We start from the raw sequence: 15,730 nt of genomic DNA on the forward strand, positions 1-15,730 counted from the left end.
CTTCGCAGATATTTGTGCGAAACTATGTGTCGTTAAAATCATATTATTGTTTGAATCATTCAAAATTTCCTGAAATTTCATTTTATTTGGATCATATCATTTAGTGTACTCTGAATGTAACAAGCAAGCTAAACGAATACATCATCAATTAGCCTAATATAAGCTTTGATTGCTTAATTTCATCAATTGTGATAACAATAAGACATGCAACAGCTAAGAATTTTCATCTTGAAACTCCAATAATGCATTTATTAAAATAACTAAATCAACAAAATAATCCATAAATTTACCAAATTGATAATAAGCACAAAAAAATAAATATTTACTCAACATTCTCTTCTTCTTCAGCAGATCTAAATAATGCATCCTGAATCATGTTAATTTGATCATGCATTTGTGTCTGTTCTTTTCTCATCTCATGAACTTCTGTGGCAAGATTTTGTACCAAATCAAATAAAGCTTGGAAATCGAAATCCGCATGACTTTTTTCTGATGAACTATCAGTTGATCTAAATCGAGGTTTAAGCTGAATTTTTGATTGCTTTGTAGATTTTTTACTGGTTTCAGAAGTAACCGATACTTCTGATTGCTTCTTTGATCCTGATGTTTTCGTAACAGGTCTCGGATTATACGTTTTTCTCTGAATTCCTTCTATTGCATCTAATTTACTTTCTATTTCACTAGATTTTATAAGTAATTTACCAACGCGCTTATCAAGCATATCAAGTAATGCTTCAGTATCTGTTGGTTGTTTTGAATATGGAGATGTTGTTGAATATATGCCTTTTTTTGCCATACTACGACCTACCATTCCTTCAAGACGATCCATAACGCCTCTTTGTGAATCGTTTACTGAACTAGTTTTTTTCCCTGATTTCTTCATTCTTGAATAATTGTACGTTTATTTTACAATTTTTTCGAGCATAAATATTGGATGCTTTTAGCTATCTCCAGATACTTATGTACCATATGTGAATCATTTTTTGATCTAGGAATGAGCATATACCAAAGATTATTTTTCATTAAATTTTATTGCTTCTATGTTCCTCCAACATTTAGGTACTTGCAATAATACACTTAACTACTTCAGTTTAAAATATCATTGTACTCTAAATTAAACGTGATTTCAGCATTTTGAATTAATATAGATAAAATGTCTATGGTTAAGTGAACACAAGGTATAAAATGGCATTTGTAAAGCATATTTAAGAAAGAAAGTTTTATTTTAGTAGAATTAACAACAATCTCCATTATCTGACTTCTTTTTAGGATTAGAAAGTGAAACATATTGAACTGGAGTTAAAGAATTAGCAGCTATAATCGAATCAACCATATCATTATGTATTTGTTCGATATTTATATCATTTTTTGCTGAAGCTTTAAATGGTTTCAGGCCATGAACACGAGCATATTGTATTATTTCGTAATCACCTACAGCTTGATTTGGATCATCTAATTTATTTCCGATTAGATATATAATTGGCGAGGTAATTGCATTATTATTAATATTATTAAGCCAATAGTCTAGACTTTCAAAACTAGTTCTATCTGTTAGGTCAAACATTAATAATACTGCTGAACAAGATCTGAAATATGGGGCGGTAATACTATGATACGCTTCTTGTCCAGCAGTGTCCCAAAGGTGTATCTTGTATTTTTTCTTTCCTCGTATCACATCTCTGCATGCAAAATCAGCTCCTATGGTTGGTCCTGCATTAAATTCGCCAGATTTTGAACTCCATCTCCAGAGGAACATTGTCTTCCCAGCATTATGCGGACCAGCTAAAATAACCTTTAAAGTCGCGCTTGCTTGTTGTTGATTTACAATCATTCCTGTATAATCATATTTGAGATGACTTCTTATTTTTTTTTCAAAAGATAAATGGCCGTATAAATTTCCAAATCAATGAAATCTTGAATGCTCGGCATTGCTTATCAAGATCACTCAAGATTTCGGATAGGAAATTCAGATCACAAAAGTTATTTCATGAACAAAATTGAATCCGATAAATAAACACACAGCAATTCGGATTTCATTTCATTGATTGAATATTGAATAGTTTATAAATGTAAATCCTAAAAAAATTGTGAGGAGTTTGATCCAACATGATGATAATGGCGTTACTGTAAAGCTTCTATACATCCTATTTAATAAAATTTCAAGAAGGATAATAACTTCGGATGTTTGAAGTTAATTTGTAACAATTTTCTCTGGTAAATACTCGCAATATGGATTATTTCTTTAGGAATAATGAAGTCTACTCTTAACTCTAATATATGTGTGACTTTGAATTTTTCATAATGAATTTTAGCTTTGAATAATCTGCATTTAAAAATTAAATTGCCAGGTTCCCGAATGATGAAAAATATGCAATTTACATGTTGATACTAAGAGAACTGTGCTTCAAAATATTTCATATATATAAAGAGAAAATCAGAAATGAAATATTACATTATTTTTAAAACAATATATAGTTATAGATGATTATAACAAAGTTAGAATAACTTTGACATTTGTTCTTCAGCAGATTCTATTTCTTCTGATGAGCATTTGAAGAATACTTCATCTCCGTCAATGATTTGAGTGTTTTCAGTAGGGAAAATAGGTGTCTTATCTCTTAATATATGAGTTATGAGGGTTCCTTCAGGAAGAATGACTTCTCTGACTGTCAAACCACAAACCATTGATTCAAGTGTAACTAAGAAGGAGAATTCTTCGAAATCTTGCAGCTCATCTTCATCTCTCTTTTCGACAAGAGCTTCCATAAGTTTTTCGTATAATGGCTCAATTCTCATTACTTCTGCAATAATGTAAGCCCAAGCAACAGCTGTTGTTGGTCCAAGCCAGCCACAAAACTGCATTGTGAATTCAACTGGTAAAATCACTGCAGTTAGTGGTGCTCTGACGACTCCTGTGAAAAATGAAGACATTACCATTAAAACCATGTAAGTATATCTAGTTGAATCGTAACCGGCAAGAACCATTAGTTTTGCAACCAATCCACCCCACAAACCTCCGATTGAAAGCATAGGAATAAAGATTCCTCCTGATGCTTTAGATCCGAAGCAAATAAGGATGGAAATGAATCTAATAGCGAAACATGTAGCGATTTCCCATACTTTCAATTCGTTATTCAGTACTTTCTTTAGAACAGTAGCGCCTCCGAAACCTGCATCTGGGAAAAATGTACAGAGAACGACGGCTAGTACTTCTGGAATTATAACGTAAAACTTCATTGGAAGGAATTTCGCATACTTGTATAAGTTTCTTGCTCTTCTAATACCTAAATTAAATAACGCACCCATAAATCCGCCTGACAAGCCACAAAAGATGGCAACTAAGAATGTAATTATGTTGAATTTTTCATTTGCGATATCGTTAATAAGCATGATTCTTGGATGGAAAATTAGATGTGTAATAATTTGTGAAACTGATACGCATATAACGGAAACGAGGATAATTTGTGTTGAGAATTTTCGGTATACTTCTTCTAAAGCGAAAATCAATCCAGATAGAGGAGCATCAAATGCGACTGCCAGACCTGCTGAAGAACCAGCTGCAACTAACAGCATATCGTGAATATGATTCATCTTAATAAGCTTGGCGAATCCGTATCCGATGCAACCACCTAGATATACTGATGGACCTTCAGATCCTAATGAAAGACCTGAGAAGAGGCTGGATAAACTGACCACAAACATAGCTGGTAAGGAAATGTACCATGTGAGACCAAGGTTTCCACGAGCGACACTCTCGATGTAAGGGATTCCACTTCCTCGAATTTCGCTGAACCACTCCAATGCTAATCCAATACCCAAACCGATTAATATATCAATGAAAAATGCAAGTGGTAACCATCGTAAATCTTTACGGACAAGAGAAAAGAGGTATTTAGATTTATCGACGAGTAACTCTGCAAGAAATTGATATGTTCCTATGATACCACCGCAACATACACCTGTGGCCAATCCAACTGCGACAAGAGGGAGGAATAATTTCTTGAGAAAAGTAAAATATTGTTTTCTCCTTTTATATTTTTTGGTTTTTTGAGGGATTGCTTCCTTCTGTGATTCAATATCGACATTGCTATCTGGTAATTCAATTGGATTTCCATCATTAGCAACATTATCGTCAACTTGTGACACTTCTGGATTTTCAGACATTGAAATGGATTTTTTTATCGTTTATTCAATTTTGTATAGTTTCACAAAAAGATACTATTTTCATTCCACTCTATAAAATCAGTAATTAAGAGATAATCAATACGAAATCATCAACTATCACTGTCAAATTTCAAGTGCCTATTTACATGCGTTCAATAAATTATCGATATTTAAATTAATATTCATTAAACGTATTTAATTTTTCAAAAATTGATAGGAATTCACCATCGTTTTGGAAAATAAATTCATTAATTTGTTTACATTACATCAGAATGACTTGATCAAATTCATTGCATATTTGATTTGTAAACAAACTTATCAAAATTGAATGAGCAAAATCAATATCTTTCAATTTTCTTCAACTGATGTAACCAATAGCGTTAAATATCCTAACACTTTAAATATACCAAATAAAATCGAATTTATGGTTATTCAAAAATTTACCCGCATTTCACATAAAAATCTTTTCAATTTCAATAATGAAACGGAATCATAATTAAAAAAAATCTCAAAATCGATCTGATCCGCAATGATGAATTAAAAATTAACTTACTTCCTCACCCCTTCTAATCATCTTTTATAAGTTTTTCTTTCGGAATGATTCTTTTAAATTAATTTGTTTATATAAATCAAATTTACATAGAGATATAAATATAATAACATTGAGTATTGCAAATAACACTTGGTTACAAAAGAAATAAAAGAATATAGGTTAGCAATTGCTCCTTACCCTTTTCTTCATCAAGTGGGGCACAATTCTTATCGTAAATGTCGTGAATTTTTTTAGCCTTGCACCTAGGTTCAAGAAGTTGATTAAATTTACAATTTTATTATTTTCGGGATCCAAAATTGTATAATTATTTTCAACAAAGCCATCATAGTATGAATTTTCTATTTTTATTGTTTTCCCTTCAGTCTCAGACCTAAAAAAACCAGATTCTTTACCAACTCTTGCTGTATTGGAATAAATTGCGCATCTGGTAAATATTGCATTACATTGTAATCTTGCACCATATTCTTCATATATATTTCCAATTATATTAGTAAATTCAACTTCAAGATCTACTCCATTGTAATCACTACAATAAATAATGACAGAGGTCTGAACAGAACTACTAGCCACATTATTCGCAATTGTGCAAAATTGTACCTTTGCCCTAGTGAAATTATTCAATATAAATGCTGAATATTTAGGCATAATCAGCTTGGAGAAGTTTGTTGTTTTTATATTAATATCATTTTGCATCCATAAACTATTGGATGGATTAGTATTAAAAGTTTCAGATATAGTAGTTTCGAAAATTGAGTGTTTTGCATTTCCTGAAGATGAAATAATATATGCATGATTGCCTAACCTTGAGGAGCATTTAATAGAACACACTCTATTTTGATGAATTTGGCCGAGGCATTCAAATCTTATGGCACCACCATTTTCAGTACTTGATATAGAATTAAACATACATTCTTCAATTAATATGCTCGCGTTGATATCATCACCTGTAATACTGATTACAGTGTTTTGGGAATTTTCAAAATTGACTCCATAGCAATAATAGTATTTTTCATTTTTAAATACATTTCCGGTTTCATTGTCGAGTATATAGTCTTCAGGAAAACCAGTGATTTCATAATAGCCTGAATGAAATTTTTGAACATTGCTTCCAATTGAGAATGATTTGTAGCTATTGATTGTTTTCCATATACATGATGGAAGATTATAGCGATACACACTGAAAACCTGTTGAAAAAGCATAATTCCAAATTACCAAAACTTTTCTGTTTATTTTCAGAATTTGAAAAATTGAAAACATATTAATAGTATAGAATGCAGATGGTTTGAAATTATGACTCATTTTTTCAATAAAATTTTTGAGAGCGCATTGAAAATGGACGAAAATTTGTGAAGATTATTTTTATAGTTTTTAAATGTTATTGGCTACATATTAAGTTAAAAATATATCCATTGAAGAGTTAAGCCAAGATCGTATAGTTCTTGGGTGGATTTCATCTCATAAAATTCTAAAAAAAATCCAAGGAAAAATCTTTTCTGAAATTCTCAGCATAAATTATTTGATAAATTTTATTTGTGAAGATTAATATCACACACAAGATGCAAATATCTCACACATATTTCAGGCTTTTAAAATATAATTTTTCCAATAATTTCTCCGTTGTATAAAATTGCTAATTCGGCATTATATCTCCGCATATTTGGTATTATGACTATCTATAGGAATATACAGCAATTGGTCGTAACTTATATCCCAGTTAATTTTAGTTTGAATTTTGAAAAATAGATTCAAATTCTATATTTTATACTCTCTATTCTCATACATAGAATATCATTCAAAATGCAGAATAAAAAATGGCTTAATTCTAGTTTATTTTATACTCAATTAAATTTTTGCTAAAAACTAAGTTCAATTAATACAAATAATATTACAAACAATTTAGTATATTTAAACAATCATTATAATAAGGTGCTGTTGTTGTAGATTCTGATAAGTACTTTCTCAACTTATTTTTATCATTTTCTGTTGAAATTTTCGTTATTTTTGCAACTTTTAATGCAGAATAAGTGAAATTAGATCTTATCTGCATAGAAATGTTTCTGTTCTCAAGCAGTTTCATATAAATTTTGAACATTTCCTTACTGTCAAAACCACTTTCTATCATCAAATTTGTAGCCCACAAAACATCAAATTTTCTATTCATTTTATATTCTTCAAAAACAGGTAAAACAATTTCAACATTGAATATATCTCCTTTTGTACCTAAATCCTTGCAAAACTCGACAACTTTCGTTTCGATTTCTGTTTGCGGCAATTTTTTTTCTATCAAAAAATTCGTCCAAACTTGACTTAAAACCTTGTTTTTGTTTTCAACAGGATAATCATTAATCAACATTAAACACAAGTCCCAAAACTTCCTTTTCGTTACTAATTCAAGTATATGCTGCATATTTCTTTCTTGAATAATAAAACGTGTCCGTTGACGATAAATTTTCGTCACTTTTTCAATCAAATTCAATTTTTCAAACTCATTCAAATAATTTGTCAAATTAAAACTTTGGCAAATTAAAAGACCTTTTTCAATTAATTCTTCTCTTTCTGTAAGAGTTAGAACATTAGAACTCAATAAATTAAGAAGTTCTGAGACTGATTCTGGAATTTCTTTTCTGTTGAAATAAAATTTCCAAATTTCTTTTTTCAAATTTTGCGTTTTCAAGAAATTCAAAAGAAATGGAGTAGAAATCATCAAAAGTGAAGTGAACATAGTTTGATCCGACATCAATTTTTTGTAGAGACAATAATGGAATAATTCATCATCGAACGATAAAACCTGTTTAAGGTTATTTTCATCAACTTTTTGCAAAACTAAATTATAACAAAAATAAACTTTATCAAACATAGATCGACCATTTTCATCATATTTGTTACATCCATTTTTATACCATTTTAATGCAACTTTGTCAATGTCAACAACCATCACTTTTTGTAAAATAACCGTAACCGCTTCATTGAATTTATTCAATCTCATTAAATTATTGAAAACATGTTTCAAATCGAATTTCCTATTGATATTTTGGAGAATATTTTGAACGATTCTTTCGATTTTTCCATCATTTTCATCTTTTATTGTCAACAATTCCGAAATTGACATCAAAACCTTAAAATCTTCAACAGAGAAATAATTCGGAGTTTCTCTTATAAATCTGTTTCCAAGTCTTGGATTTTTCATTATCATTTTCCAACAAAATTCTCTCAAACATTCAAAAACGGTTTTGCCAGACGATAAACTACAAAATGGAAATTTTGTTAATCTATCGCGAATTGATTTATCTTCTATTTGTTCTAATATTTGTTTGAGAGTATCTCTTTTTTGTTCTGAAATGATTGATAACAAAGTAAAAGTTTCACCGAAAAATTTGCAAAATTCTGTAAATTTTTGCAAAAAAATCAAATCAGAATTCAACAAAATGAGTTCTTCTTCGTTGCAGACTTGTCTCAACAAATAAACAAATCTTGTCATCAAATCTGACATTGTCTGCATATGGTAAATTGATTTTTTGAAGTTAGCTTTGTAATAATCATTTACTTTAAGTTCTTTTGTTATTTCGTATCCATTATTTATATCTTTCCATTCGAAAACAGGATAACTCCATGGAATTGCCATGTAACATCCCAACTGATACAAAAAACAATTAGATGCAAATGTCAAATTCTTAAAAGTGACATTTTGTAAACTGTCACGTATTGAAAAATTGTCAAAATTTTCAAAATCATAAGAATTATAAGAATTAAAGAAATTTGCGAAATTGTCACTTTTCGAAAACACGTCACTTTTTGGCAAAATGTCAATTTTTTGTAAAGAATTTTTTGCCACCTGAGCCAAAGTGAAGAGAACCATTTTCTGGATATCCCAGCCGTATATTGTTGCCAGATGAACAGCTGTTAGACCAGCTTCACAAAAATATTTATGTTCAAAGAAATATTTTGATAATTGGTCGGTGAAATTTCCATTATTTTGCACCAACAAATCATATAAATCATCAGAAGCAGACTTAAACTTAACAGTGAACAAAAGACTACTCGTAACAACATTTATAGCCCACGGATCATGTATATTCTGCCAAAATGAACTATGTCTAAAAGTATCAGTTAAAATTGTCCTGACACTGTGAATTTTCGTGGAAATAGATAATCCTGTATAAGGAATAAATTCACAATAACATGTTTCGCATATTTTTGATGGATTTTGGAGATCAACCTCGGATTTAATGATATATATCTTTGATTTAGTGAGAATAACTGTTCTTCCGAGTTGCGAAACAGCTTCTATTGCAGGACCTCTGAAATTTGGTGGCGGAGGACGACTTTGAACAATTTCCATTGATTTTTTTTTCGAAATCGGATTAAATATCTCTCCAATGTAGTTTCTTTTTCCTGATTCAAAGAAGACAATGAACCTGATGACTTTCGAATCTGATTGTGGAACAGGAACTATTGAAATTATCTTTTCTTTTTTGATTGAATACAAATCAAAAAATTCTATTGCGTTTTTTTGGCCTTTGACATAAAAGAATCTGATGTTCGAGGCCGTATCTACTGATGCTAACAGTTTCGTAGTTTCATCATAAACAATTTTCGAAATTGGATAATTTATTTGTAAAAATTTTGGAAAAAGTGACAAAGTGAACTCTAAAATACAATCAGGTATCGGATTTGTTGTAAATATTCGTGAATAAATGCCAAGATCATCAATAATAATTGAATAAACTGATCCGTTGTCTGAACCTGCGAAAATGGTATCAAGTGATGATGCAGTAAGAGCAGATATGTAAAATCCGATGTTTTTGCTATAGTATTTTGGTGGCTCGGGTATTTCATTTTCATCTGGTAAGAATTGATATGATTTATCGTAACATAGGTTAAGATCTATCTTATAAATGTAAAGTGAGTGTTCTGTGCCTATTAAAAGCAGTTCTTTCAGGAGAAAAATGGCCGTAATTATTTTATCGAACAGTAACATATGATAATTCGTAGATCCTTTTCTCCAATAGTAGAATTTGTTATCAATAATGCAATATTGGAGGTTGATTTCGGTAAATATTCCAAAGTATAATCTTTGTCGAGCATTTTTTGCTGCAAGAATTATATCATCGGGGTGATTGTATGTTGTTTGATCCATTGTCATTAATTCTTCAAATGAATTAGCTTCATTATACTGTTTTTCAGCATTATAATTTGGAGGACCGAGGCCGCATCGATCAGGAATTAAACTACAAGTATCCTGAACCTCTTGTAACTTAACCATGATATCAGTATAATCAATATCAATGGCTGATGTTCCATTAAGGAACGTCATTTTTTTGTACTTTTTTCCCACTAAATTTTCCAAAATCATCTCAAATTTTTCTTAAAACAACTTCGAAAATACAATCAACTACAAGAGTACCCACCGTTTTGATTGATTTCAGAGCAAAATTTTACAATTTTATAGCATATTTTTCATCAAATACAGTTTTGACCATAAAATATTATAGTATAGCATGAGTACAATCTAATAAATCACAATTTGAACAATTTTGGTTCCTCATAAAAAAACTTCCAAAAATGACTAATAGTGCCGATAAGAACGAGATAATTGTCGAGATAAACACACTACTAGCCACTTTGGATGATGTTGATGTTTCTATGCTCATAGATGACCTTTGTACCCTTAAATCTTACAAAATATCAGATGATTTAAAAGAAATACTCGATTTTTATTCAGACAAAACAAAAACTCCTCTTCAAAGTCAGATTGCTGATCTGCGTACTGCATCTACTTCGTTAAATATTGAAAAACAAATGCAAGAAGTTTTTCAATCTTTAGAAATACTTAATAGTTTAACAAGCACATTATCAGAAGAATCATCATCCATTTTAGTATCTTTTATTGACAAATTGAAAGACTTACTCTCAGATCCAAATAATGTCAAGCAATTTTTGGAAACAGAAGACAAAATGTCAAAAGAAATCGAGAAGATACGAAAGAAAAAGAAGAAAGAAAGCATGTGGGATGTATTCTACAATCAATATCTTGATACAAAGAAAATTGTTAATCAATTACGCATAATATCTAATGTCAAGACTAAGATCTTGCTCATATACAACCTGTGCTCCAAGTCAAGCGGCGTTTCTGAAAAGCCGACAGTTCCAAAGAAAGAAATAACAATTTCTTGGGTGACAAACAAAGATTCCAAACTTGAATTCCCACAAAACAACATTATACGAAACAAAATACTAAGGAATTTATCAAATACTAACAATCATTTGCAGCCATACGTAGAATTAGAGTTTGTTATGGGAGAAAACAGGAGATTGAGAAATATCTTAGCTCGTCCTGACTTAGAAGTAGATCCTCAAGAAGCTCTTGACGCAAGACAAGAAAATGAAAAATTAAAACAGAGAATTGCTCATCTTCAAAGCCAACTACAAGATTCTAAGTAACTACTATTAAAAATAAAGTGTTTGTATACTATTTTTTATAATATTCTTTCATTTTTCTGGAAATCATAATTTGATATTTGAAATTTAGATTGAAAATGTATTTTTTTCAAAGTATCTACATCTTTAATGATTTATAGGCTATATTAATGAAGACATTATTGGATTAAAGGCAAGTTTTATCAAAATGTTATGGATTCATCACCTGAAATCTAATAATTTAGAATTTACCATGACTAAAGAAACATTAATATGCTGATTATTACTTATAATAACAAACAAAGAATTTTTTATTTTAAAGGAGAATAAAAACAGTGAATTGAGATAATGAAACAGGAAAATCGATTGATCTTTTAATTGGACAACTAAAGATTTCGCAAGCACGAAGCGATAGTTTAGATAGTCCACTTGAAATAAGAATTTCTCTAAATGATTCTGATTTGTTCTGGTAGAGAACACCACATCTCAAACTCGAGCAGTTTCTGAAAGCATATTCTCCAATACTTTCTACGCTCGAAGGGATACTTATCTGTTTCAGTCTGATGCATGATTCAAAAGCACTTCTTCCAATAGAAACAACACTCAAATCAACAAAAACAACAATCTCAACATAAACACAATTAATAAAAGCTCCTTCATTAACTGTTAATAGTCTATGATCGAAGCTAATATAGTTATCTTTGCATGCAGGAGCATGAATGTATACATTAGAAAATGAAGAATCAAATATTGTGCTGTTTACGCATGCAAAACCTTGGCTAACAAAGTTACTTATATAAGATAAACTGGAACAATTTTCAAAAACTCTTGTTAATATTTCTCTCAAATTACATTACGAAGCTATTTCAACTCTTTCTAAATTGATACAGTTACTAAAGCATTTCGATGACAATATTTCAACACTATCAGGAATAGATAATTTCCTTATTGATGTTCCACTGAAACATTCATTTCCAATCGTCAAAATGTTTGAAGGAATATCAATTTCTTCCAATCCGATGCAATCTTTATAAAGCATTGTATCTAAGATCTTAAATGATGCTCTTTTGTTATCAAATGAAATATGACTGATTCCAGAGTTTATGAAACTACTTGAACCGATTTCTTTGATGTTAGAAACAACATTAAAGAAACCCAAAGATTTGCAATTTTCAAAGCAATTCGTGCCAATAGTAACAGAAGCAGAACAACCTTGAAATGAAACTTGAGACAAACTTAGACAATCTTTAAAGGCATAATTATAAATTCCTAAACTTTCAACTTGAGAAGATATTGTTATTCCTGGAATTGTTGATTGTTCGAATGATGATGGTCCAATATATGAAACATTTTGAGATATAATCATGTTAGAATTAAGTTTTGTTTGATAGAATGCTCTAAATCCAATTGATTTAAGCATTGGAAAGCTTGGAATTGTAGTTAAACTCGTACAACCATCGAAAGCATTATTTTCTATGTATTCAAGTTCTGAAATTCCATCGCAAACAATTGTTTTTAGTTTGTTTTTCTGTTTGAAAGCAGAGTTCTTTATTGTTTTAACTCTGGAAGGAATCGTAATTGAAGTTGCAGCAGAATTGAAGCACATAATAATAGAAGTGTTATCAGATTGTATCAACAACATTTGGTTATCCAAATAAAGAGAAGAAGAACTACTTAAAACAATGTTAATATTAAGAGGAAAGGCATTTCCTTCAATTGTTTTAATACTCTCAGGTAAAACAACTTTTGTTAAAGAGTAACAGTTAGCAAAGGCTCCAGTGCTTATTGTTGTTACTTGGCTTGGAATTTCTATTGATGTCAAACCAGAGCCATAGAAACAATTGATTGAAATTGCTGTCAAATTTGGAGGCAAAGTTATCTGTTTTAAGTTTGTCGTATATTGAAAAGCATAATTATAAATATATTTGACTGTTGGCGGTATTGTAACTGACGTGAATTGGGCAGAGGTAAAAGCTCCTGCTGTAATATGAACAACTTTTGAATTGATTTCATAAGATTCTGATGCATTTGGGGCGTAGGCATGGATTTTTGTATAATCTGGTGAATAAATTGCAGATCCATCTGTTTTAAAGATATGATTGTTTGAATGAACGTAAATATTCTTTAATGTTAAAATATTATTAAAAAATGGGCCGGAAATTTTTGTAACGGATTCTGGAATAGTTATCTTAGTTAGGCTTGTTGACATGAACACATGTGATTCCAAAGTTGCAAGCTTAGATCCCTCTTCAAAAGTGACCGATGTCAAAGTTGATGAATCAGAAAATCCTCGCTCAGCAATATACGTTACACTAGATGGAATTACTACCGATGAAATTTTAAGCCGTGAAAACGCGTATATACTAATATTTTGTAATCCATTTGGTAGCAAGAGAGTTGTGACTGATGAACATCCTTGAAATGCATATGAGTCAACAATTATTAACTGTGTGCAGGGTGATAAATCAATACGGGATAATTTAGTACATTGATAGAAGGAATAAGGTCCAATTTTGGTGAGTTTTGGATTAGGTTGGAATGAAAATGATTCCAAAGTATCTTTGGAATACATAAAACAGTAATCACTGATGGAATTTCCATAAATTTGAAGACATTCGCTTGAAATAATAAGATTTGGATAAGATAAATCAACTCCTCTGAGGACTTTACCAGGATCAGAGTAATATTTATCAGAAATTAACATTCCTGCCAGATTAGTATCTAAGGATTCATCAAAAAAATGTCTTTAAACCACCAGAATGTATATTCATCAACACATGCTCTAGAAAAGGAAAATCATATAAAATCAATGTTTCATGAGGAGATTTTAGTGAATGTTGATTATCATACAAATTGCACGTGACTACAAGACAAACAGTTAAAATACAGATGATATATTATATGTGCTTTCTTATTTATGATATTATTGGACTGACAAATTTAATTTTTTGAAAAAGTAGCTTATCAAGTTATCATTTCGGAAAATTCTTCGATTATACAGATTTAATTAGGGCTGTACAAAATCGAGAAAAACATTGCCGTGCGGTAATATAGGGTCAAAAAAATCGACTTACTACGGTTGTAATACGAATAAATACATATATTTAATTATTTTTATTTACATAATAATTGTTTGAAGCTCATATTCCATCAAATTTTTAAATAAAAACATTAAAATGTTGAAAATGTTCATATATTTTAATAGGGTTTTGGCACTTTATTGAGGAATTACTACATACATAGTCGAACTGAACTTGATATTTTGAAATTTAAATTATTTATCAAAATTAAAATTTAACTTGAAATTTATAATTATTTAGTCATATTTTGCATAATTCTAAGTAGATTTTGTAAAAAATCAAGAAAGAAAAATTTTAACGTGCTTTATTTTTTCTTTTTTATAATAATACATATTATTATATAATTAACATATTCATAATGTTTCACCCTTTCAAAAATATAATCCTCCTCCTCTCAAATATATCATACCGAAATGCATCACTAGCAAAAGTGACATTTGGCGCCAATTTTAAATTAGTGGATTTTGTGTTTATTATTTAAAAAATATAATTGATAAAATATAATTAACATTAATAGAATAATATGGATAAGATTTGATAAAAAACAATCATAAATTTTTTTTTGGGCGCCATATAGAGAACTATAGTCTGCGAGGTACTGATTCTATCTATGTACCTCGCAGACCATAGTTCTCAGCCAAAATGGCTGAAAATTGCTCACAATTGTTGAAATTGTGAGCAATTTTTAGCCGTTTTGGCTAAGAACTGGAGGGTATGAGTACTATAGCATGTAATAGTATCTCACACCCTCCAATTCTTCCTATGGCGCCGAAAAATTTTTGGTGAAATGCGACGACATTTCACCAAAAATTTTCGGCGCCATATAGAGAACTATAGTCTGCGAGGTACTGATTCTATCTATGTACCTCGCAGACCATAGTTCTCAGCCAAAATGCCTCTAAAATTTGTATACCTATAAACTCAAACTTCAATATATTCAATTTTATTTTTATAATTAATTTAAATATATCCATATAATTCTAATGTTTTCTTTTAATTTAAAAAAATAATAATAATAATAAAAAATAAAATAAAAATAAACTTTTCTATAATATTTATAAAGCTGATTTGATATATAACACATTTAGCTTAACAAAATAACTTAGAAAAATTGCCGCGCAAAATAAGAGTAAGTATCACTTTTTTGTCACTTTTCTAGTGATGCATTTCGGTACGGAACACTTTTAAATAGGTTGTTCTCGTATTTCAAATACTATTCCCAGATTTATTGTCATCAGAATATTTCCAAATTTTTGCCGATTTACAAAAAAATGATTTACAAAGCATATTTTTTAATCTAAAAAATTCCTAAAAAAAGGAACCGGTGTGCGGAAACCTCGGTAAATTACCGCGGTTCCCGTTGGGACTGCCATAGATTTAATAATCTTTTTGCATCATAATTAACCAAAAATTATAAAAAGTGATTTGTAAACTATTGAATTTTACTTCCCATGTGAACTTCCCTTTTCCAAAAAAATTTAATGTCGAGTTATTCAAGCTCCACGACAGTTTCTC

At 30.0% G+C, this 15,730-nt stretch overlaps 6 protein-coding genes across 6 annotated transcripts; 1 reads left to right on the forward strand and 5 right to left on the reverse strand.

Annotated features, from left to right (window-relative positions):
• Positions 1-227: 227 nt before the first annotated feature.
• Positions 228-883, reverse strand: TVAGG3_0054340 (uncharacterized protein; the record flags this gene model as incomplete). Its single annotated transcript, XM_001306811.1, has 1 exon — positions 323-883. One exon carries the CDS (start codon positions 881-883, stop codon positions 323-325), a length of 561 nt encoding a protein of 186 aa, XP_001306812.1.
• Positions 884-1,234: 351 nt separating this feature from the next.
• TVAGG3_0054350 (GTPase protein) lies at positions 1,235-1,831 on the reverse strand (the record flags this gene model as incomplete). The annotated part of the gene is made up of 1 exon (XM_001306812.1): positions 1,235-1,831. The coding sequence occupies one exon, from the start codon at positions 1,829-1,831 to the stop codon at positions 1,235-1,237; it is 597 nt and encodes a 198-aa protein (XP_001306813.1).
• Positions 1,832-2,496: 665 nt separating this feature from the next.
• Positions 2,497-4,215, reverse strand: TVAGG3_0054360 (voltage-gated chloride channel protein; the record flags this gene model as incomplete). Its single annotated transcript, XM_001306813.1, has 1 exon — positions 2,497-4,164. The coding sequence occupies one exon, from the start codon at positions 4,162-4,164 to the stop codon at positions 2,497-2,499; it is 1,668 nt and encodes a 555-aa protein (XP_001306814.1).
• Positions 4,216-6,533: 2,318 nt separating this feature from the next.
• TVAGG3_0054370 (protein localization to nuclear inner membrane) lies at positions 6,534-10,047 on the reverse strand (the record flags this gene model as incomplete). The annotated part of the gene is made up of 1 exon (XM_001306814.1): positions 6,604-10,032. One exon carries the CDS (start codon positions 10,030-10,032, stop codon positions 6,604-6,606), a length of 3,429 nt encoding a protein of 1,142 aa, XP_001306815.1.
• Positions 10,048-10,115: 68 nt separating this feature from the next.
• TVAGG3_0054380 (uncharacterized protein) lies at positions 10,116-11,196 on the forward strand (the record flags this gene model as incomplete). Its single annotated transcript, XM_001306815.1, has 1 exon — positions 10,281-11,159. The coding sequence occupies one exon, from the start codon at positions 10,281-10,283 to the stop codon at positions 11,157-11,159; it is 879 nt and encodes a 292-aa protein (XP_001306816.1).
• Positions 11,197-11,472: 276 nt separating this feature from the next.
• On the reverse strand, positions 11,473-13,982 carry TVAGG3_0054390 (regulation of response to stimulus; the record flags this gene model as incomplete). Its single annotated transcript, XM_001306816.1, has 1 exon — positions 11,989-13,839. The coding sequence occupies one exon, from the start codon at positions 13,837-13,839 to the stop codon at positions 11,989-11,991; it is 1,851 nt and encodes a 616-aa protein (XP_001306817.1).
• Positions 13,983-15,730: the final 1,748 nt, after the last annotated feature.

This window comes from Trichomonas vaginalis, chromosome IV, assembly GCF_026262505.1.
Source record: "Trichomonas vaginalis G3 chromosome IV, whole genome shotgun sequence".
Classification (NCBI taxonomy): domain Eukaryota; phylum Parabasalia; order Trichomonadida; family Trichomonadidae; genus Trichomonas; species Trichomonas vaginalis.